Here is a 25047-nt window from a genome sequence, read left to right as displayed (position 1 = left end):
ATCATGGGATCGTACTTGTTATTACTCTGGACAAAGCAGAGTTAGGGTGAATTAAAGTAAGTGAAAGATTTGGGGTAGGCCTATTTAGAATTTTACTGCTATTTATTTATTTATTTATTTATGGTACCAGTTGTTTCACTCAAATGAAGATGCCTTTAAAAACCATGTTGACAATGTGTTTCTGAAGAATGCTGCCGTAAACCTGTGCCCTTCAGTCCCTTGCACGAAACATGTCGAAGAACCCAGCCTTGTCTTTACATCCTGCATACAAATAACACCACTTTACAACCACTTTACAACCAACCACTTTACGCACAGTGCATATGCTGATCCAGTAACACACCAAAGCATGTAACAGAACTGCTGGTACTGTAATTTACAGTCGTATGTGGTATTTGGGTGCGTCTGCTTTCCATGGAAGATAGTGGGAAAGCTCGGCACATCACCTGCATGCAAAATTGGATTTTGGCATATGCACTGCATGCAATTAGAAAGTGTACAGTTGTGTTATTTCTAAGCAAATTAATGACATTGGATATGTGTTGAATAATATAAACCACAAAGAGCATGGCACAGCTGTCCAAGGGACAGTTATATACTCACGAAAACAGAGAAATCCTCAGATATCCACTGGCTCATGCTCACTGAATTATGTAATGCAGGCGTTAAAAATTAACATTGTTCCAGGGTTATCATCTGGCCGGTATCAACAGGTAATCAGCACTGTCAACATGTCTGATTTTGGAGAGATCCTTAAAGCCATCGGGGGATTTGGATTATTTCAGAAACTCATTCTTTTTGCTCTCTGCTTCCCAAATCTCATCCTGCCTTTTCACTTTGCCAGTGTGTTTTTTGTCCAGTCAGACCCGGAGCGACACTGTAACACTGACTGGATCCTCAGTGTCAGCCCTAACCTGACCACAGAGGAGCAGCTGAACTTGACTCTGCCCCGGGAGAAGGATGGGACCTTCAGTAAGTGCCAGATGTTTGTCCCGGTGGACTGGGACATTGACACTATCAGGAAGTACGGACTTAGTGAAACCACAGGCTGCCAGAGTGGATGGAAGTATGACAGGACTCTGTATGAAGCCACCATAGTCACTGATGTGAGTCTGACTGAGTGTGCATGATCTATTAAATCACCTTCATAAAATCATTTTCATATACCACATACTATCTTTGGTTTACTGTCTGATTTCTGTTTGTTATAGTTTGATCTTGCTTGTGACAAAGTAAACTTGGTTCAAGTGGCACAAACGATCATGATGGCTGGTATTCTTGTTGGTTCTCTCCTATTTGGACCTTTTGCTGAATCGTAAGTATGTGTCCTTCATGCTGCATCATGCAGTTCAATGAAAATACACCACAAGACCAGTGACTCTGACTAAAACTGTCACGTCTCTTTCAGGTTTGGCTGCAAACGAGCAACTCAAATTCCAGTGGTTATCATGCTTATATTTACTATAACAACAGGGATGTGTCCCAGCTTCTACCTATATATAGCATCCCAGTTTATGGTGGGGGTCGGCTATGGAGGTTATCGCCTGAACAGCGTCATACTGGGTATTGTATACTCTATTACACCTGAGAGGACAGTTCTCATTATTGTTCAGCATTGTGGCCGCTGCCCAGATGTGGAACTATTAATTATTAATACAAACTGACAAGTTATTTAGGCATTTGTATTTACACTGTAATCAGCTTCATGAGTTTGACTGGGGAAAAAAATGTGTGTACTGTTGTGTTGGGTTCAAAACCTGTAGACGCAATCCCACACACACACACACACTCACTGTCTTGTTTTGCCAGTGACTCACACAACCATCCACCAGAGTGCGCTGCAGGTGACGCCAGTAGAATGAGAGGAAGCACAGAAATAGAAAGAAGGATATTATCTCAAGAATGAGGTTTGGTCTGGTCACACCGGTCTGAACAGTATATTAAAAATAATGGATAAACAATGATACGAGTAGATGTGAGCATTGCAGATGGTGGAGCATTTATTTATATACTGTCCTTGCAATCAACAAGAAAGACAGCTTCTTAAAACTACAAACTGCATTGATCCAAAGGAATCAAATTGACACCAGACATTAGAGAAAGCAGAGGAGTTCAGGTGTTTCAGATTTCTAAAAAACACAGTAAATTATTAGCACAGTTGCCGTTCTGATCCACACCCCAATCAGCTGGTGGTCATACACCCAAAAGCTGCGTGCAAACCCCGGGCAAACTGGCTCAGCTGCAGTTGCTCAAATTCTTGAGAGAAAAAAAAATATATAATCATAAGTGAAATGATAAGAAACAGGAAAATAAGATATAATGCTCATAAAATGTGCATTATAAATTTGTAAATACGTGCAGTAATCCCACAATAGTATTACAATATATACAGAAAAAGAGGAATTGAGAGTGCAAGTGGACCCAAATGAATGAAGAACACATGTATTTATTAACAAGTGCTGGTAACTAAGGAAGACAATGAGCACAAGAACAGACAAAAAGCTGATCTGAAAGCCAGACTTAAATATTAACTGAACTAATTCACTAACCAGCTACAAGACTGGAGAACAGTGTTCTCCCAGCTGAATGGTTGGGGGAACACTGGGAGCTAAAGACTGAAGTCAGGGCAGGTGTGGAGGAGCAAGGTCCATACAAAAGAAAATTAAAATAAAATAAAAAATCTTATGAATGAATCTTATGAAATCTTATGAATCTCTTACAGATTACTATGGTTTTGTCACTTTTTTTTCATTTTTTGCTCTGTATCTGATATATCTGATCATTTCATTTTTGTTTTCATCATAGGTTACAATTTTTGTTTCATGTAGAGTTATTTACTGGTCTTGCCTTGTTTTTGTCTTTTTGAGTTATTGATGCAGTATGATTTTTATTATTGCTTGGTTTTATGGTGGTTGTTTTTACATAGACCCCAGGCAGGTTAGCGACCCCTTTCTGGAAGCTAATAGGGATCCAAACAAAGAATAAAGCATGTTGAATTATTGTGCCATTCTACATGTATAAAATTACTTTCCAGTTAAATATAGTTATGCAGTCCATTACCTCAGGGTATCTGACCCTCCAAGGGAAGCGTTTGAAAGTCTGAATGTCACAAGAATGACTTCCTGTGGCACATCTTGGCAGGGTCCAAAAAAAAATAAAAATTAAAAATTTCCCTCATTTAGTTGTATGGGAACAAGGCACACTGATTACAAGCGTATTTGTGATACTGTCACATGGAGGAGAGAAAGTGCACCCAAAAGCAGGCACTGAGGCAGGTTTCATCAAAGTATACAATAATTTAAGATCTTAAGCTAGTAAACACCAGAAACACACATAGCAAGTACAATAACTAGACCAAGTACTAAACTAGAGACAGGACTTAAATACACAAGGAACTAACTAGGTAACAAGACACACCTGGGGAAGGGGCGGGAACATAAGACTGGAGAACACAGAGGATTGGCTGAGAGCAACACTGGGAGGGATCATGACAACCAGGGCTGATCACTCAAACTCAGGACCTCAGGACAGGTGTGGGGAGCTGGGAGGGGCAAACGAGACTGACACAGAAGACACAGGAAACTACACCGAAAACACTTACCCTGCGTTCCAATACCCATACTACCATACTATTTAGTAGGGGAAAAAAGAATTAGTATGTCCCAATACATACTAAACTACATACTTTTTAAGGGCAGCTGCAGTACATACTAAAAGTAAAAAGTATGCGATTTGGAACGCAGGGTGGGAGAAACAGAGAAGTGTCCAAACATAAAGTCCAAAAACAAGAGTCAAAACACAGAACTGTGACAGATACATCAGAAACAAACAATCCATGACAAAATACATTTTCCCCTTTATGTAATTAAGAGGTGCATGGGAACATTGTTAGGAGACAGGGTTTATTCATAGGTTACAGTGTTAGGCAACCATGTGCCATGGAGAGCTGAGAGACCAAAAACTCCACCAGGGGCCTGTACCTTAAAGCTGGATTGACATACCCGGGGTTTCTCTTAGTTATCTAACTTCACTTAACCAGACATCCGCAATCCGGATTTTCGGTACCATGAAGCCGGTTATCAGCTCATTAATTCAACCCAGGGTTTTACAATCTAGATCTGTGTGCACCCACATAAAAAGGGCGGTGTTTGCTGCATACGACCAATCACAGACATGAAAAAATCCATCTGAGCCACATACTTTATGACAGAGGAGCAGACCATAATCTGAAATAAATACGAGGAATATAAATCCATCATCCAGGCAAAAAGCAACACAGTTGCAGCTGCCAAAAGCCGCAAGGAATGCTGGCAAAAAATCGACTGTGTCAATACGTAAATTAGTGGGATTATAATATTACTTCCCCACCATGATGGCACGAGTAGCCTAGATCTGACTATAGTAACATTTGTGTGTTCCATAAATTTATGTGTTTATGAGATTTGTCGGTATGGCATGTGATTTTAGCCTTATTATTTCAGATGCAACCCCAGTGGAGCAAAAAAAAACGTGGGAGCAAATAAAAAATACGTTTAAAAACATACTTCAAAGTAGTCAGTACGCTTACTATATCTTATACATGTAGTGTACATGTTGTAAGCTATATAGCCTCCAACATGTACAAGCCTTTACTTCTTCACACTGTCTCATCAAATGGGCAAGCCATATTCCAAGAGAACTGATTGGTCAGTAGGTGGGGCTTTTATGCCTGCTGGGCTCTTATCCTGAACTTAACCTGCTCCGGAGCAGGTTAGGTGTTCAGTGTATGTTACCACGGCAACGTACCCCGATAAAAAGTAAACCACCTTCGTGGTACAGAAAACCCAGGGTTAACCCTGAAGTTACCTCTTTAAGACAAAATCCAGCTTTATGGTACAGGCCTCAGGTTATTTCACTGATGATCTCACTTTCAAGCAGAGAGGAGGAACTAATCAGTGAAATCAGCTGGTGGAATTTTTGGTGGGAATGAAAACCTGCAGCCTCTCGGCTCTCCATGGCACATGGATGCCTACCCTGGTCTGGGCCTACTGGCCTGGTTAGACAGTCTGAATTTCTAGCAGTAGTTATAGCTGAGAAGGGGCAAACATGTTTTGATTTTTGCATAATTTGATTTTGCATGATTGTGAGCACATATGGTTGTTTATATGTTGAGATACACTTGAATGCATCAGTGGTGTTGTCTTAAGTTTCTGGGTTTTTTTTTCAGTATTTGCTTGTAAAAAAAAAAAAAAAAAAAAAAAAATCAAACAAACAAAAGCACAAGAGGATGTCATTCATCAGCTTTACAGCCTATCGATATTTTATGAATTTTCCTCTTTGCAGCTAATGAATGGACTGGGGTGGCCAAGCGATCCCTGGGCTCCTGTCTGAGTCAGTCATTTGCTGCAGTTGGGCAGAGTTTGCTTGCCGGCATGGTCTACTTCATCCGTGACTGGAGGCTGGCCCAAATGGTCATAGTGGCACCACTTGTTGTGGTTGCTATTTACATATGGTGTGCATTCATCCCATATCTTTTCAGAGGACTCTTAAGTGTACAACAATACTGATTATTGTGAAGTGTGATTTTTACCTACATATTTGTTGTTTCTATCAGGTTTATTCCAGAATCAGCCAGTTGGTAGACAGAGGGAGGACAAAGGAAGCAAAAAAGTGGATTTTCAAGGTCGCATCAATCAACAAGCGCACCATTCCAGACTCTCTTCTGGAAGAGGTAGTGTCCCTTCACAAGAAATTACTTTTTCATTCCAGTTTTAGATGTGGTTCTGGTACATCTGAGCATTAATAAAAAATATGGAGTATTATTAAATAGCAAACAACTGTTTTTGTATCTGTATACATAACTTAGGTGAACAGTTCAAAAATGGTTATCTACCCATTACAGACTGCTGAGAAGGAAACTGTGGAAAAGGGAGGCATATGACTTCTTATCAGATCAGCTGTACTCATGAAACATATCTTTGCTATAGCATTTGCATGGTAAGTTAATTTCCCCAGTGACAACTCCATTGAGCCAATAAAAACTGGGGAAAAATTACAAGTTTTACAGTAATGTGCCATCTATTTACATGTGAAATAGCCTTGAAAACATAAATGTTGAATGGCTGCATGTTATATATTAACATTAATTCCTGAATGACTGATACTTTCTTGCCTGCGTAAGGTTTTCATTGAATGTTACCTACTTCTGCCTTTCATTCAGTGTCGGAAACTTTGGCTTGGACATCTTCGTGACCCAGCTTGTGTTCGAGCTCACTGAACTGCCAGCTCAGCTCCTTTGCTTCCTTGGCTGTTGGAGGTTTGGGGGAGGAAACTGTCTCTGATATCAACACTTATGACTGGTAGATTCCTCTGCATCTTCACCCTCGCTGTTCCTCAAGGTAACACGCTCAGGTGAAACGCTGTATGTCAAGGAAAATTCAGTGGTTTTGCGCTCACTTGTCACCCAGTTATTCTGTTTCAGGTAATGCCGTTGCTGTTACCACACTCGCCACCGCAGGCCAGTTTTTCATGAACTGGGCAAGAGGCATATGCAGCGTATATGTTCAAGAGTTGTTCCCGACATCTGTCCGGTAGGCTTGGTCTTGAGATGTCATCACCACTTCTGCTGAAATTTGGAGGAGTGCTGTAGACTGGCCTCCCTCTAGCCGTTCCTCTTTTTTTCTTCCCTCTTTTGCACGGAAGTTCTTAAAAACCATTCATCAGATTTTTGGAGAATTTGTAGAGGCTGCCACAAATAGAGTTAAAAACATGGTCACATAACATACTATATTTGTTTCTGACTGGCCATGAAGGAGACTGCATTACTTTGTATGCTGCCTTGTTTGAAGTGGGTTTTGCTGCCTTTATTGACAACTATCTGGCCCTGGGTCCATCCAGCTGTCGAGCAACTGAAAAAATTGGGAAACTTTGGAAAAGTCACAAAAACTGGAATGCAAATTGGAATGCACTTCCTATTTCAGACAAACTACCTCAGGGTTGGGGAACATCGCGAGCAGAATGGGTGGGCTGCTGGCTCCACTGGTCAACATGCTGGCTGTGTACCACTGGACCATACCCACCATCGTCTTCAGCAGCTTCTCACTGGTCAGCGGGGCTCTCATCTTCCTGCTGCCTGAGACTGTGAGGAAAGAGCTACCCGATTCAGCTCAAGAGGCTGAGGGCAACAGGTAAACTGCTGCAAGCTAACAGCCTCCTCATAACACTGATGAAGGCCATCACCACATGCATTTATTAGACAGTGCAAAGTGTCAGTCAGCAATACACCTGCCAAGTTTGAGGTTATTCGGATGAACGGCTGCAGAGAAAATTCAAAGTCAGACATGCATACAAAGATTCCTCCATCTAAACCAGCGCAGTAAGTGTTTGTGACGGGCTGATTGCTTGGCCTCGGTTTTTGTGCACAACCTCTCATCCAAACAGCTTAACATGCGACACTGCACTCCCTTGGCTCCTCAGCAATAAACCTGCCAAGTTTGAAGTCAATTGCAGGGACGGATGTTGAGATAATCAAAAGACAGATATACAGAAATACCTCCATTTACAGTTAGATTACCAGTATGACAATGGCAAGTAGTTAAACTCTTACTCACTGAGCAACAGCTGACTCACTGTGTCAGCACAGATATTTAACTAGCTGATATTCCACAGTTTAGACAGTATTACATTTATCAAAGTAAATGTGCTGTTTTGCTAGACCACTGTGGATAGATTATACTCTTGTTACCTAAAAGCGCCCCTAGCTTTGTCAGTATAAGCTATTTTTAATACATCTTAAAACTATATCATCACAGGAAAAACTAGATGAGCCCAATATAATTTTTTGAGAGCCTTTATCCATGATCTGTCCTCCCTTTTAAGGTTAAAAGGACATGAATATCATCTTTTTGAATGTTACTGGTGCATTGAATTAGATAGATACACTTTTTTTTTTTTTTGTCTTTCCTTTAGTGGTTCAAACTACAAACTACTACAGTGAGTAGGACGGGCTGACAGTTGATTCTTAATAGTGCCTTTCTGAGAGTACAGCAGTGGTTGGATCTAACAATGTATCCTACATTTTTAGCCATTCAGCCGTTTTAGCTCACTGAAGTAACATTCTCTGTTTCCATGCCTGAAAACAGGAGTGTACAATCAGCCAAACTTTTGTCGGAATTAATCCATCAATGATTTTCCGTTTGTTTTTTGTTTTTTTTTTCCCTTAAAATTGGAATATCATCTCTCTCCTTTCTGGATAATGACATGTAGCTTGACCTTTGGCCTTGGTTTTCCATGCGCTACAACAGACATGGCATTTTATGTGTTTTATTTGCTTTAAAATGTTTTAGCTCAGCCTTTTCAAATGATAACAATAAAGACAACCATGTCTCTCCTTTTCCCACAATTCAGTGTTTCTATCCAGGGCAATGTCACGTTAGCTACTAATATCTTATATCTGTGCGACAGGTAAATAGAAATGTCTGACTAATATGTGAGTGTGTCTGTCCACGGCTAATCTTGGAAACTACTGGGTATATTCACCTACTTTTTGTTGCACGGTTATGCCTTTATGATGAATGAATTCTCATGGTTGTGGTGATTCAAAACCTTTGAAAAACATTTGTTCTTGCTACTTCTGCTCTCTCACTATATTCACGTCTAGTAGTAGTGAGTGAAGAAATCCTGGATGTGCGTTTCATTTTTTGGGTGAGTTTACTCGCTGATGACAGGGAAGTCAACAGAACACAGAGCAGACACACTTAATTTGTAATTTGAAATCATTTGACAGCTGCAACCTACAACTGGCTGCTAAGTCTCAGCAGAAAAGGCCAGCAGTCCGGAAGAGGGGAGATACGCCTGGCTGAGATCTGCACTCCACTGAGTGCACTTGCTTAGTTAGTACAAAATGAAAGCTGTATTATTTCAGTCTGAGGTGCACGGCATTTAAAATGCATGACGCACCCTGCCTAAATAAAGCCTGAACAATCTCTTTCACATATAAATATAACTTCTGTGGCCACTTTATCAGGTCCACCTGTACAATCTAATCCAATCCAATCCAACTGTTGGTGCCATAAAGTTTTCTTTCTTGCTGCCTATAATGCTCTGCTTTTCTTGTTGTCACAGTAATACAGGTGTTCATTCACTTCTGTTTGGCATTGAGCTCATAGTTAGTGCTGCTGTTGGACTGGACTGCATTTTATTGAGAGCTGTTTCCATTATTCTGTCCATGCCATTGTATATAAACAGGGAGGACAAAAATTAGAAACACCTCTCAATATAATGTAGTCCAGTACAAGACCTCTGTGAACTACAACCTCAGTAATAAACATAGAATTAAACTGACACATTCTCCACAATGTCAACACAAACTGAACATTATAAACTTTTTATGGCAGAGCTGCTGACCTGAACTGCATTAGACTGGACAGGTGGAGCTGAGAAAGTGGACATTGAGTGTGTGTGCACACAAACAGCTTTCGTTGAATATCACAGTACAGTTATTCAAAAGCTATTTTTACATACATAATATTTATTGTTGCCTGTGGGAGTCCTATGTTGCTGCATCATGTCTAGTATATTGTGCAAAGCCATTTTTGCTCTTTTCAATTAAGTTACATTTTAAACTGCAAAAGCTCTTGAGATTCCTGTTTAGCTAATGCAATTATTTATGCTTACATTCAGAAAGGTTTGTGTTTGTTTTGTCACAGAATGGCCTCTGCCAGTTGTAACCACAAGTTTTTATTGGTTTGTAAACCATCTACAGTGCAACACATCACAGACAATATATAATGTAACACATCAAAATTATTTATTTTTCTCCTGTGAAACATATTAAATGTTAAAAAAAAAAAAAAAAAACGTAGCAGGGATATAAGTGAAGATGACAATAGACAGTCATTTGACCACACTTTCCAAATCTTACACTACAGTAACAGTATTAAGCATCTTTGAAAATCTTGTGTAAATATCTTATAAAAACACCAAGTCATCCCTGCAATATGCTCCATCAAAGATATCATATTTCTGCCATCCCTTGGATGTTGTGAAGACTCTGCTCTGTTGGCTGGCTGTGCATCTCTCTCATTGTCATTCAAAACCAGCTGTTTCTTATAATATCACTCTTCTTTTGTCCAGTGGACACCGCTTACTCAAAACTCCTCAAAGGGTTTTCATTAACCTTCTTAACCCTCTAGATGCTGGAGGAGAGTTGCTTAATTTCTTTCCAAAATAAACATTGCACAAAAAGTAGGGAAATTTGTGTGTGGTAGATTATTTCTTTGTTGTAACAATGCTTCTTGGCAATAAATCTTATACTGTTGGAAAGCCTGTATAATTCCCTTTTAAATGGTGCCACATTTGTAAGGAACATGCATTGGGATGAGCAGTGAGGGAGATGCTGCCCCACAATCAGTGCTGCCAATCAGGCACCTGATTGGCAGCACCTGGGGGTACCAGAGGCTCAAAACAAGAGTCAGTAGCAACAACAAAATAAGCTGTTAGGCACTGGCAGAGAAGATTTGACAAATTTTTCATGGGCACAACCCACATACTCAGCTCTGCTGCTCATCCCACAAATTCATGTTTCTTACAAATGTGGCACCATTTAAAAGGGAAATAAACAGGTCCAACGGTATAAGATTGATTGCCAAGAAGCATTGTTACAACAAAGAAATAATCTACCAAATACAAATTTCCTTACTTTTTTGTGCAATGTTTATTTAAACAAGTAGCTATCTTAACCGATGAAGATGCATTTTTTTCTTTTTCTGGTTAATATTTTTTCTTTTTTCTTTCGTTCTTTATTGGTCACAAAGGAGATTAAAAATGTTTAAATACTTTTTTAAATATTTCAATTTCCTATATATTAGTACATATCTTCTTTCAAAATATTTTCTTTGTCTTTTCTTGTCATTTTAATTTAATTTTTTTTTTTTTTTGGCAAATGTATTATTTTATTTTCAATTTGTTAAAACAACAACAACAACAACAAAAACTTTATGTAAGGGTTATTTCATATTTTCTGGGAAGCCGCACCACAACTTCACATACAAGAACACTAGTAAAATCTTATGGCTCAAAATGCCCATTAAACCATGCATCCACACTCCAAATCTCCCCTCCACAAACAAAGCAGTCCTAGCTACAGCAAACCGAGGCAAGCCGAGTAGAGTCGAACCGAGTAGGTACTAGTGGAAAAGTGCCAAAAGAGAGGCGCTACCTGCCCTCACTTGTGCTTATATGGGAGCTCTTGAACCCTGGCTACTAGGGGCGGTGCTCCCTGCTTAGATACCAGCCCTCACATTAAAATATAATTAAATAATTAGAAGTTCAATCATTTTAACACAAAAAACAAAATGGTTTCATTTATTTTACATCAGTGTGCTATGGAAAAGTTCTTGTCGTGGAGTTTCATCTTATCTTTGCTCTGGCATTTTTGGCACAAAGGAAAACTATTACAGCTTAGACCAAAGCTGACCTGATGCTTGCAATCTGGTCTTTATATATTTAATAAAACTATGTTTGTAATAGTAAGAACAGTTGGAGTTTTGTCTCATTGGTCACTTTATCCTGACAACAACAGGCCCATCGCTGTGGTGATGGAATATTGGCCTACATTCTATGCCTTGTACACCTGAGTGGTGGATCTTTGGATCAGTCATTTGGTGCGTGGATGCTGAGCTGTCTAAACCCTCAGAGCACATTTTCTTTAAAACACCGCAATCAAAACACCTCGAGTTTTCCTTGTTGCAGGTTTGTACATGAGTTTTCTGTCATTATTTGTTTCCTCTTAGCGAAATCTCTTTAAATTGTGTGTTTTGCCAACTAAGGAGTTAGGGTTGATGCTATGATATGTACTGAAAACAATATTGTTGTTGTTTTTGAGGAGGTGTCCTGAGCTCCATGTTGCCTTTTGTGTAATTTCTTACAGTTGACAGTGATGATAATCTGTGGGATTGGACAGCTTGAGTACTTTGCACAAACATAAAATCAAAAAAGTCAACAGTAGTATTTTTGTTTGTTGGTTATGACAATCTGTGATTAATATTACTTTGAACAATTTACCACTGTGAGGGTTTATAGATTTTTGGGAGCTAGTTACTGTAATTTCACACATTTTGTTCAGAAAAGCTTTCCTGTAATTAGTAAAAGCAACAATATACAGTGCAGAATTGAAACAGGCCGTTGTGTGGACTGTGCAGCAGTGTGCCCACGTGTGTCCAAACCAAAATTCAACACACTGTTGCATCACAATGGCACATTCTGAAGTCAGAGGGTGCAAGTGGCAGAATGTCAGTCAACCTTCAACTCTCAGCTTTCTACACACCTTTTCTGTAGCTGATTATTTACTTGTTGCTAGTTGAGACAAAAGCTCTGTTCAGTTCAGGTGTCACAGTGAGGTAGGTGTGGACTGAAATCTGTAGTGTTCAGTGATGCTGATGATGATCTAACTCTCATGGACTGAATGTTTTTCTGCTTCTGCTCGCAAGGTAAACCAGCAGTGTCACACATGGACACTGAATTTGTCCATCAGCAGGTCCAGCTGATGAGACCGTCCTCTTTCTCAGAGAGGGAGCATGATCTGTACCAAGCAGAGGTGAGTCTGCTCACTGGGAATGAAAAAATGAATTTTGGTGAGGGCGTCTTGTGTTTTCCAGGTCCAAACAGACTGTGTGTGTGTCTTGCAGAAAAAGATCATGCGACAGTTCCTGCTCATGGAGCAGCAGGATGAGGTTCCTCCTCATGTATCAATTGGCAACATGAAGGCCTGGCTGCTGTCAGGACGATGCTTCCTGGAGGAGTGAGTCAACTCTTCATTTGTTAAATAGCATTACATATTACATTACAAACTGATACAAAAGGTGCAATATTTTGAAAAGAGAGATGACAAAATCTTTCATGTTTTTGAAGGTTCCAGGGAATAGCAGAGAGGGCTGATGCAAAAGAATTGCTTCTAGCTGAACTGGTAAGTATAACACAGAGCATCCTCAGGCTGTCGAGATACTAAAACCTCTATTTACATGCTCAGCGTCAGCTACATGATGTTCATATTGAGACTAACACGCTGCTGATGTGCACAGGCCTGGACTATGGCGAGGCGCCACTGCCTCAGTCACATGGAGGAAGAGCTCTGGGCAGAGCTTCATAAAGAGCAGCAACTTTCACTGCAGTTTGGCAGAAAGGTACAAACTAAATCCATCACATTCTGTGTTGTAGCAGCTGCACTGTAACAGTCACTCACATGAACTCTTCCTCTGTTTCTCTCCCTGTCACATGAAGATCACACTGGAGGGCCTTCAAATGCTCCTGTCAGCCATCCGCCCTGCAGCAGAGGAGGATGTCAAAGTCGTCCTCTTGTCCTTCTTCGGATGGTTGCAGAACGCCGCTTCAAAGCTCAGAAGAAACTACAGCATCTCCTCACTGCAAAAGGCGCTTCAGCAGCATGTTGGCACCCTGGTAGTGGAGATAGTGGCAAGAGCTCTGGATTTCCTCCTGGAGGGACCAGAACTTCATGACCAACACTCCCAGGCTCAGGATTTCATCAGGGCAGCTGCTGATACAACCAGAGCTGTTGCTGTTGCTGAAACAGGCAAACTGCTGGCCGAGACAGCGGCCCCTTGCCTGTCAGAGTTCGGGCATTTCCCCTCCGGTCTTCTGAAATGCTTGTCCAAAACTGCAGCTCAGAACATGGTGGCGCAGATCCACAGCAGGTTTGCTGAGAGGCTGCAGTCTTTCAGGCTTGTAGACTATGATGACAGCTTCTTCAGTGCCAGGGAGGCTGTCCTTTTGGCCATTCAGCACATGGATGGCGGGTGCCAGGCTGCCGTGGAAGAGGGACTGGAAGAGGCTGCAGACATTTCTGAGGAGAGCTCTGAGCTGTGTGCAGAGGAGCCCCTGCAGCAGACGGAGGCCGCTACTGAGCTGATTGCTCACAAGGACGCTGTGGTAAAGCACGGCTGTCTCCACATTCTATCACAGCATGTTTGGTGTCTTGAACATGTATTTATATCAAAATGACTTGAAATTCTTTTGTGTTCACAGTCTGAGAATGCATCTTGTGTCATTATGGAGACCGAGATGGACACAGTGATTGACCTGCAGGTCCAACCCATGGATTCTGAGATGGGGGCATCCCTGCCTCCGATTGCTGACTTGAATGTGACGGCCCACATCATCCTTGAGGTAGGAGACAAACCAAATATTAAAAAAAAAAAAAAGAAAGAAAGAAAGAAAGAAACTGTTGTATGTGAATAAAATATCTCATACTGAATCATTTCTAATGTTTTTCTCTGATTCTTCACTCAGGATGCTGCACAGGAGGAGAACCTCATTCCACAGATGTCAGCCTGCAGTGGCGATGAGGTAAGAATTGACTGCTTACCTAAAAATGTCATCATACTACAGAAACATATCTACACTGAAGTTAGACAGTCAGTTTTATTATCAATCATAAGTTTCCTTTTTCTTGTTGCTGCTACTTATTTGTGTTTGATTGCTTAATATTGTGCTTTTTTTCTCAGACTCCTGAGGTTTGCAGGGTGGAGCTTGTCGAGAGTCACGGTGAGTTGTTGCTCATTTTGATAACAGGAGAAAATATCATGAAACAAAAAGCACCAAGTATTTAAGATGCTATGGAACTGAGAAAAAAAAGACCCATGTGCAGACTCTTTCATATGAGAGCATCTCTACATGCGCAGTACTTTTTAACTCCACAGATGAGGACCAGAACAAGCAGAAGAAGAAAAAGAAGAAGGGAGTGCGTGGATTTTTTAGCAGAATCTGGAAGAGACTGACCCGCCGCTCCGGAAATGCTGATCAGCATTAAAAATCACAATAATCAATCACAATAATAATAGTAGTAGTAAAAATAGTAGTAATAATAACAATGATAATAAAAGTAATAATTCATTTAATCATTTAAATTGTGGTCAAACTTTTATTTTGCCTTTTTTCTACACGGAAACTTTATGAATCAAATAATATTACATCTTTTTGGTTACTGATGGTAGAAAACTTTAAAACATGACTTGATATCTGTGAAAACAAGTAAATGCCAAGACAGGGCTGGACACCATGAATGAAAAAAGAAACACACCTCTGACAAACTCTGCTGAAGCAAGACAACTCATCCTGAACTGCCTCAGCGGAGCTGGGCGCTGCTGCTGGTTATAAAACTTCAAGCTGTAGCTTTGTCAGGTCTTTCCAACTGGGCGTGGTCTTCACTTCATGCTTTTCTGAACTTAATTTACCTGCATATGAACTGCTGATGTTAATTAACTGGCTGCTATCTAAAACTGAACTGGGAAAAGGCCATAGAGGTTACATGCTACAGAGGAACTGCTGCCGTTGTGGCAGCAGTGACATGGGTGTGTTAGAGGGCTTTTTGGCCAGTTAATGTCACTGTGATGACTGATTGTGTACTTCACTACAGAGATCTCATATAACAATATCATTTCATACCTTATCATACCATTTGATTATAAAGAACTATAAAGAGATCAGTGCAAAAACACATTTACTGAGTATGTGCATCATTTTCATTTTACACAAATAAACTACAGGTAGCAGCACAGACAGCAATCTGTAACATCTGTGGGATGTACAGCTGGGTTCTGCTCTACTGACAGCGGGTGGGCAGGGCAGTTGCTAGGAATTCTGGGACCCCTGAAAGAATATCAGTGTGGGCCCCTCTATCCCATTCATTGCCACTTTTTTAACTGTATGTAGGCCCTAGTGGGCTGTGGGCCCTTAGAATTGTCATCACCTTCCCCCCCTATATGACGGTACTGTGGGCAGGACACTGATCTGTGTGGCCATAAACTGTTTGATGGTCACATTAACATTTTACTCATAAAGAGGGAGCTATATTGGATTTTGAGCTGTAATATGAAGGCAAAGAGTCTTACTGAAGCTTTTGACATCAGGCCTTTCTTGTATCTCAGGCTGGACCTCACAGACTTTTTGGGCCTGTATGTGGCTTATTTAAGTGATGTGTACTGAAGAATTAATTGCCACAGCAAATTACAAAACTTTCTGCCACGAGAAAGTGGGACTCAGCAACATCAGACATTCAACCTTACTGTTCCTCTAAGCATGTCTTGGTATAAAGCGTGGGCCATCAGTTCAGATCTGAAACATTTTCATTCGTGAAAATAAATCAGAATCACAGTGAGCATGCACAGACTATGGAGCCTATTAGGCTATTTCTTGCAGTTATTACAGTGACATTTATAAAATTATGATTTTAAATAAAACAATTACAAAAGTTGAACTTGACTACTGCATTTTCAGAAATATATTAATCCATACAAAAGTCATTGATCAAGTAGCGTGATATTTTCACTCTCAGCGAGGTGATGTCAAGTTCATGCCTTGTCATTTCCTCATCCAGTCACAAAAGAGATGTGATCAAATGCAGCAAAACAAAAGGTTAAATGCTCATTTAACCTGCCAGAGCGAAATCCCACAGTGCTCCTTTCAGCACTGTGGATGGTGCCACTTGGCCAGACGTGCCAATATATTGTCATGTCACTCTTGCAATCATAGGGGGAAATTTTAAGTGTTAAGTGCTTGATATGACTGTTTGAACTAAGGCTGCTGTCAGAGAAAACACCAAGACACTGCGACACTGTGATTATGAACCTAGAAAGTTTGATGTTTGAGTGTTGGAGGAGTCAGTGCCAGTTAGAAGAATCCCTTTTCTTTTTTGAGTGAGTTTTAGGAAATTTATGAATATCCTCGAGACAGTTTAAAAGCTGACCAGTTGGCCTCAAATAACAAGTGTACATCACCACCAACAGCAGCTCATGTTCAACGACAAAAACTAGCACTAGAACTATTACGTTTTTTACTACTAGAAATAATAAGAATAACGGTGCATCTGTATGTGACTTCTTAATCATGAGACAATAAGCACTTTCCACTTGTAATATCTTGAATGTTTGAGAGGTCTACAATCTCATACAAGTCACATTTCTAATAGCATAATAAAACAGCTCCAGTGATGTGACTTACGATTCAAATCACTGAAATCTGATTTTTTGTCTTCTTAGTATACTTTTTTGACCCAGACAAGGGGAAAAGGTAAAGGGAAGAAGTTGAATGAAAAGTATATCCTCATAAATCAAATGTATTGATAACTAAGATCTTCTGTCAGAACGAATGCATTCTCATTACATTCTCATTATTGACCCAGCCGTGTGTTTTTCATCCTCACAGATACATAGGGTTATTGATGTGTCTGCTGTGGGCTGTGAACAGTTGTTTTCTATGAGTGAATGTTTGTAAAGAAGTTGGAATTGCAGTAAATCGTGATTTTACAGTGGGACTTTGACTGGACAGTGTTTTCATATACAGTGGGCCGACCATCTTCACAGTGCAAACCAGGCCTGTTTTACAGTCGAGGGAAATCTGAAGGTTGTGGTTAAAATCAGTTTCATTATTGCTTCAGTCTGAGCTGATTTCGTCTTTTTATCTCTTCTTCTCTTTACAGTCTCCTCAAAGACTGCTGAGTATGATTTGAATGAGGTCTGCCCTGGTAACTGATGATCCAGCAGCATGAACAGCCAATCAGAAATTCACTTGGGTCAAAAAAAAAGAAAAAAAAATCCACCCAGACAAGCTAGAGCGGGCATGCTACTGTTGTGAATGTGGGTAAACCCCGCCTGCACCTCTCAGTTCCTTCTCCCTCCTCCTCTTCCTCACGCACACATAAAGCCCCTGATTCTTCTTTAGACACAGTAGAAGTGATACAGCCAGCTACCTGTTGACAGAGCCAGCTAACACAGGTAATGTGTGTGTGTGTATGTACGCATGTATCATAAGGTTTCATGTGTTTATATCAGACTGTTATAAAGTGTGCATGTGTGTGTTTCCAGGAGTGTGTGAAGATGTCAGACCCACAGGGTTCCACCGAGCCTCTTATCAGGGCTCCCAGCCATACGGCCGTCGCTGTTGGAGAACAAGCAGGGTAAGGGGTGTGTGTGTGTGTGTGTGTGTGTGTGTGTGTGTGTGCTATTGGTCCTCTTACTCTCCAAAAGCTCATCAGTATGGTCATATCCTCCAACTTTGTTTATTTTCTTTCATTTTGATAGCAGATAAGACAGATCAGTACCGGAACACACATATCAAAGTTAACAGTGTTTCTGTGTCACTCAGTCTGGATTATCTATCATAATTATAATATTAACCCTTTGAAACCTGGATGGATGTCAGATTTCTTGTGCCTAATGATTGTGAGAAGCAGGCTGTGTTCAGACGCCATTCATGATCATTTAACCCTTTGAAATATGAGAGAAACATGCGGAAAAGGACTGAAAACAACAACAACAACAAAAAAAAGAAAAGAAAAAGAAAATGATCTGAGGAAAAAATGTTGAAAAATGCTGGAAAATTATATAAAAAAAAAAAAAAACTAGTGAAAAATATTTCCAGAAAACTAAATTTATAACTATTATTATTATTTATTTTTTAAAAATATGTTTAAAAGGTTATTAGGTTTAATAAACAATAATTTAAACCAACCACAATTATTATTATATTAATATATATATTAGTTAAATGTAATAATAATTAATAGTTTGAAAAATAGCAAGAAATTGCAAAAAAAGAAAAAAAGAGAAAGAAATTAAAATCCTCCACTACCACCACCAACAGAAAATGAAAGATAAAAAGAGATCAAGTGAATTGTGCTGAGAGGAACTCTTCATTTGAACTGATGGGGGTTTCCAAAGGTGGACTTTGGAGAAAGGAGGAAATGTGCTTTGATAGCCACCGGCACAGACACTCAGTGAAAGCTGCTATGTGTCTGTCACTCAGTTTAGATGTGACGCACATACAGTAGCTGAGGTCCCTCTTTCAGAGTGCTCTACTGTAACTCCACAGACATGTTTTGCATTCTCCACATGGCTCTTTCTCTCACTTCAGTTTCAGATCTTAATCTCCTTTTGCCTGGAAGAAGCAGAAATCACATTTTGTACTCATTAAGTAAACTAACAAATTCCCCAGACAGCCTTTTGGTCATGTTGAATCTAAAGACTTCTCTTTCTGTTTCACTTCCTTTGTACCTCTGTCTCCTCCACTCTCTGTCTCTCTCTCTGTTCCTTATTCCATTTCAAAATGTAAATGTCTCTCTGTCCTTCTCTACTTCCCTCTCCCTCTTCCTTCCATGCTCCCCTGTGTTGCTCTCTCTTTGGCACCCCCCCCCCAGGCGCAGTTCGACCCGGGCCTACAAGGTGGCCGGTTTGACCCTGCTGGCCTGTGTGCTGATCGCAGGCCAGGCTTTGGTGGCCTACTTTGTCCTCAGCCAGAGGGGCGACATCCAGTCCCTGAAGGACCAGAACAACAACCTGAGAGATGAGCTGAAGAAAGGAAGCTCTGGTGAGAAGCGACGGGAAATGTCACATTCATATGTCAGGCATTTTAGCAGGCTTCCCCTGTTATAATTGCAAGAACAGGATAATAGCAAGCTGCCTTACACCAAAATGAAGGGATAATTAGGGATCTTCCTTTGTCGCCTGCAAATTTCATCATGATCTTGTCATTAGCAAAGTAGGCAAAGGACCAAAATGAAAGCCAAGCAAATGTTTTGGCATGGCTTCATTTTGGCAGTTAAACCCCAAACACAAATATTGGTGACGCCTGACATCGTTTGGTGAAAGGCTGGTACTGAGTCTTGGCAACCTCCTGTTGTGCTCCGTAGAAGGTGACGTCACCTGCCGCCAAAGACTCAGTACCTGCTTTTCACCACAAGATGTCAGGCTTGGGACTTTTCCCACAGTCCCATTGAAGAGTCAGGAGAAAACATGCCTGTGATTTTTTATGTTAGTTTAAAACAACTAGAACTTTTGTCCTGTTGTTCTGTCTGTCCCAAAGACTGACAGAGTAACAGGTCCAGTTGTGTCAGAACAAGCTGTGTTGGCCAAGAGGCCTCTGACCTCAGAATCAGACTCAACCTTCTCTTAAGTTATTCCTTCTCCATCTTTGGGTCTTACATGCACTTTGACTGAAGTCATCCTTTCTCAGTCCATCTCCATTTTCCTCACACACACTCTTGCTTTCTTTGTCTAGCTGCCGTGCCCATGCAGGCCCACAGGCCCATGAGCATCATGCCCATGCTGACCGATGACTTCACCGAAGAGGTAACGTAAACCAGACCAATTTGGCCCTGGCATTAGTTGGCCTAAACAGTAAATGCCAGTATTTGCTAAAGCATACACCAGCACCCAAAGTGGGTGACGCAGCTCTTTCTGGTGGCTTCCCACATGGCAACCGTATTAACTCAGCACAACTCTCAAACTATACAAGTTTAAAATTATGCCCATTGCAGAGTTACTCCCATCCAATACTGGTTTGTTTGATTTTTATTTATTTAAGTATTTTATTTCTGTGAATAAAGACTTTTTTTTTTTTTTTTACACCAGGACTATATTTTGTTTGAATGTGACTTGTTTTTTAATGGGACATACAACTTTTTTTCCATCGTGTATGCTTCAATAATCTTAGTGTATATAGTAGGGATACATGATAATATTGGCACATCATCAATATCGTCCGATATCGGCTTTAAAATTAAATATTGGTACCAACCTGAGATGAAAATTTCTGCTGATATGACATGTGAAATAGGTCAGATTTGCCCTGGTTGTGTCTGTTGTGAGGATTGTCTCAGGGAGAGCATCATCCACGCCTGTTTAAGTAGGGATGAATCTTGTGTAATAGCAGTTTGGTTTGAAAGAAAATGTAGGCTATGTAAAAATAAATATGGCGTGTTTTGCACTACCACAAACTGGAAGTCATTTTCTTATTTTGCCTAGTGAAAAGCATTGTATTTAATGTCTGCATCTGCAATAAAAGTAGCCATATTAATGTTAATTCCACTCCAGGAGAGACTTGATGCGCTTTCCAATCAGGTAGAACAAAAAATATCTGCATATTGGATATCGGCAAAAAATCCAGTATCGTGCATCCCAAGTCTGTAGCCATGATTGATTAAAAGAAACAAAGAAACACCTTTTTTCTGAAACCCAGTTCATGATGTGGTCTCAAACTTATTCTCAGTTCTCTGCTCCATTTCCCTCTTCCTGTTTCAGGAGGCATCCACTGAGACTCCTGGAAAGAAGGCAGGTATGTATAAGTCTGTCTAGTCGTTCGGTCCTGCTTTATCTCCCTTGTTCCCTCAAAGTTCAGCAAGCTGACTGCTTCCCCTCTCCTGTCCCGTTCCGCAGCCTCTCAGCAGGACACCGAGTGCCAGCTGCAAGCGGCTGGTCTGAAGCCTATGCAGCTGCCATCTTTCCGCCCTGCCTGTGATGAGCAGGGCCGCTTCCGGGCCCAGCAGTGCTGGATGGACCAGTGCTGGTGTGTGGACCCTGCCACCGGGACACAGATCACTGGGTCTCTTCGGCACGGACCGGTCCGCTGCGCTGCAGGCATCAGACCTGCTGCTGCCACCGGTGAGGAGCAGATCACTGATCCAAAACCAGTTAAATCTCAGGCTGACACAAGATTTTGATGGCCATTACCGTTGCTTTAACCAAGGACATTTTTCAACATCATATGCCTTTTACAAATTTTTAAAACATTTGCATTGCAGTATTTATGATTTTGGTTCATTTATGCTGTTCTTTGGCTCAGAGCCATTTAGTTTAGTCACTTAAAAGTGCTATGTTAAGCACCTAAACATCAGTAATATATTACCATATTGATTGAGACAAACTAATTTATTATAATCACCATAAGCAAGCATGACCATCACTGTCATAACTGGCAGCATCTGTCTCCACACTGTCTCCACACTGTGTTTTACATTTTGTGCCAGTGAGTCACAAATAAGGAATCATGTCTACTGTTTCACACACATCTTCATTCCACTTCCACTTTTCTTTCAGTGTAGTTTCAATTCCATGTTAGTTTTTTTATTATTATTATTATTATTATTATTATTATTATTGTGAATGCACATAGAGTGACATTAGGGAGAGGGAACAAGAAGTAACTTCCCCTTTGCAGGAATTATGGGAAGTGCACTTTTAATTTTCAGAAACACAAAACGCTACATAATAGACACAAGATTCTTCATATCAAGACAATGGGCTCTATCTTTTACATTGCACTACCTGTTGCCACTACCCGCTACACATGAATTATGCATTTAGCAGCTTCCACTATCCCTAAACGGTATCTTGCGGCCACACTACCCGCTATACATTATGCAGACTCCGTTATTTGCACCTGGAGGTGTGTCCGTGGGCGTGTTTATGCGCTTTACCTATAATTGCTATCTTGAACACACGTTAGGGAAAGCGGATAGAGGGTGTTCAGGACCACCCGCTATCCCATTTGGGCTTTTACAAGAGCGCGCTCAGGCGGCTTCAATGGCACCTGGCACACTGATTGGTTTAACTGGCGTAACGCCCAAACCACACCTATGCATAATGTAACGGGTAGCGCAAGTGTTTAGGGATAACGGCAGGTGTGCAAGATAGCAACTTTTGCGGGGGAACGCGTCTCACGCAGTGCTAAATCCCCAAATAACGGGTTTAGGGACTCTGATGCAAGATAGGGCCCATTGTGTTTTCCTACAGATATTAATGCCAGCAGACCACTGACAAATCAAGTAAAAATCCTGAATTCTTGGAAATCAGTAGCAGTCCTGTGTGTTATTGTGAGCCACAACATACTTTTATGAGCCTAGATGTCAAGCTGAGGAAATACATTTACATATGAATGAACAACACATTAGTTTAGGCCCAGCCCCCGTGATTTAACCTGCCATTTAGTTTGCATTCAAACTTCTGCCTTTGTCTCTGTAGGACGGCTGGCCAAAATGTTGACTGTGCCTGACATGCTGCAGCTTAATGGTGAGTACGCTGCTCAATTTGTGTGTACATCCATACATGACTGATTATGAGATTATGAGTATGAGAGTGTGTGCCTCTCGCTCGTGGCTGGCATGTGGGGTTTTTCATATCCACACCAATGAGAAATGTCATTGTCTTCATACAATGACATACGCTTCATACCCTTCAACGCTGAATGCTTGTTCATCTGCATGTGCATGTACTCAATCCTACAGTGAATATGCATGAATATCATGTGTTAACCAATTTTCTGCTCCTCTCCATTATCTGTGTTTTCTCTTTCTTAGATGAGTAATTCACGCCAAAGGAATCTCATCCAAGAGCCAGCGATGCTTCTTGTAATCATGAAAGCCTACCGTGTTCTCAGCTTTCAGTCGCCGTGCTGTTGAAGTTGAACTTTATCAAGCTATGCAGAAAATCATTCTTCCTACTTTTTCACATTGTAATCATTAATCTTCTGTCACGTGATCAAATTATTGTGACTCATTTGCTATTGACAATATAAGAATTAATCACCTGTTTCTCTTCATTTATCATAGGTCAATTAAAAAAAAATATCTGCTATAGTAACTATTTCTTAAAATATATATATTGTTTGCTAATTTTGCCTGATTAAAAGAGCACTCTAGTAAGCTAAGAAGTGTTTTTGTAAATGAAACTGGAGTGAAAGACAACATGTCACCGCTGTCGTGAATGCTGACCTGACGATTAGTAACCCTGTAGTCTGTCCACAATTTAGCATAAGGTACGGGACAATTCTAGTGGGATGAGGGCAAAGTGCAACTTCTGTATATCGCTGTTAACAAAAGAATTGGGGCGAATGTAGATGAAATATCATTCACTGATTAGAAGGCAGGCACTCAGGTCGGGGAATTTTTTGACAAAGTTAGTAAAGGACAACATTCTGCGATAGAAGGCACAGGTATAATTTGACACAATCTAGAAAAACTGTGTAGTTATGAAAGCGGGAGACAGACCACATGAAGAGACAAAGACCTGCAAAATGTGTTTGCCCATTTTATTTTAATAACACAAATAAACCTTTTAAAAGACAGTTGCAATGGTTTTCAATAGTTGATTTTTGTATGGGATCTAACAACAGGTAAGATGAATACTTTTGAAAATAATCCTGATTTGTTTTAACAATACAACCATGACACGCTGTAGTGTGCGGATTCAACAGAAAAATCAAGTACCATGAATTTATCTGTCATTATAAACTACATAGAACATGAAAGCATTTTGTTCAAAAGAAAGACATCACTTAGAAAATAGCAAAAGACAACATGCAAATACATGACAGACACAACTTATAAAACAAGGAGCATGCAATAAAGACATAACTGTCAACAGAACAATAATCAATTGGCAAAACTTGTGACAAACTGAGTTGCAGTTACCAACACCCATTCTACAAATATACTTTCCAGTTAAAGTGAAAACAAAAAGTAACAAGTCAAATCGATCATAATCTCCAGTTTTTCTTTATGGCTTATTTTATCTAGTGCCTCTTACAAGTTTGTGCATTTCAGCCTTGACATTCCCTTCCATAGCAGCAGCCCAGTCACAGAGATAACTCACTCTTCTGCCATACCAAAACTACCTTTATGTAATTCTGCCTTTAATTTGGGGAATTTCTATGATCTTTGGTGTGGAGATGAAGTTCCAGGACTGGGACACAGTACAACCACAAAAATACAATTGCATGATTTCAAAAATATATGGTCCATGGTAAGATTTTCAGTCCAAATATGAAATAATAACTTTGGAGAAACAGCTCTGTCTCAAATGAACCTTAATCAGTATTGTAATCCACTACAAGAGATGGTGGGAGGATTAAGGACCCAACATAATCCTGTCCATTCTGTCATTTTACACACACTTAGTCCACAGTACACTAATATCCTCCTTGCCATTACCATACCATAACACTACACATTCCATAAGGTGAGGGAAACATTTTGCTGACTGAAATTTGATTGAAAAATAGAAAAAGAAAAGTTAAACTCTGAAGCCTGACTGCCTTCATTTGGGCCCACATGACCCCAAACAAGTTCTTTGGTGCTTCAAACTTCCCAAAAGTGACATAATACTCTCTGATCTATTCTGAAGATGTAATATTTGATGGAAAAGGAAACATGGATGCACTGGTATGGCTCTGTGGCATCAGGCAGCAAATAGCAAATTATAGCCTATGTCCTATGTGTGGGTT

General features: G+C 40.4%; 1 protein-coding gene and 1 pseudogene across 2 annotated transcripts; both read left to right on the top strand.

Moving 5' to 3' along the window:
• The first annotated feature begins 731 nt into the window (after positions 1-731).
• On the top strand, positions 732-14803 carry LOC115372870 (solute carrier family 22 member 13-like; annotated as a pseudogene).
• Positions 14804-17644: 2841 nt separating this feature from the next.
• On the top strand, positions 17645-23876 carry cd74b (CD74 molecule, major histocompatibility complex, class II invariant chain b). Of its 2 annotated transcripts, none has more exons than XM_030070675.1 (8): positions 17645-17765; positions 17856-17947; positions 19187-19356; positions 20047-20117; positions 21069-21102; positions 21204-21428; positions 22788-22831; positions 23122-23876. In XM_030070675.1, the coding sequence occupies exons 2-8, from the start codon at positions 17868-17870 to the stop codon at positions 23128-23130; spliced, it is 633 nt and encodes a 210-aa protein (XP_029926535.1). In that variant the 5' UTR covers positions 17645-17765; positions 17856-17867; the 3' UTR covers positions 23131-23876. The 2 variants fall into 2 exon arrangements, with proteins under 2 accessions (XP_029926535.1, XP_029926534.1); XM_030070674.1 differs by having other exon boundaries at positions 22788-22835; positions 23123-23876.
• The last annotated feature ends 1171 nt before the right edge of the window (positions 23877-25047 follow it).

The sequence above is a fragment of the Myripristis murdjan genome, chromosome 15 (genome assembly GCF_902150065.1).
Source record: "Myripristis murdjan chromosome 15, fMyrMur1.1, whole genome shotgun sequence".
Taxonomy (NCBI): domain Eukaryota; kingdom Metazoa; phylum Chordata; class Actinopteri; order Holocentriformes; family Holocentridae; genus Myripristis; species Myripristis murdjan.
Note: the sequence above shows the minus strand (reverse complement) of the source record. Positions and strands in the feature narration are given on the sequence as shown.

What these genes read in the sequence shown, in the direction of transcription:
- cd74b (XM_030070674.1), top strand. Translation starts at nt 17,868, where the DNA reads ATGTCAGACCCACAGGGTTCCACCGAGCCTCTTATCAGGGCTCCCAGC. An exon ending in CCGATGACTTCACCGAAGAG is followed by an intron (nt 20,118 to 21,068) that starts GTAACGTAAACC and finishes TTCCTGTTTCAG; the next exon opens with GAGGCATCCACTGAGACTCC. An exon ending in GACTCCTGGAAAGAAGGCAG is followed by an intron (nt 21,103 to 21,203) that starts GTATGTATAAGT and finishes CCCGTTCCGCAG; the next exon opens with CCTCTCAGCAGGACACCGAG.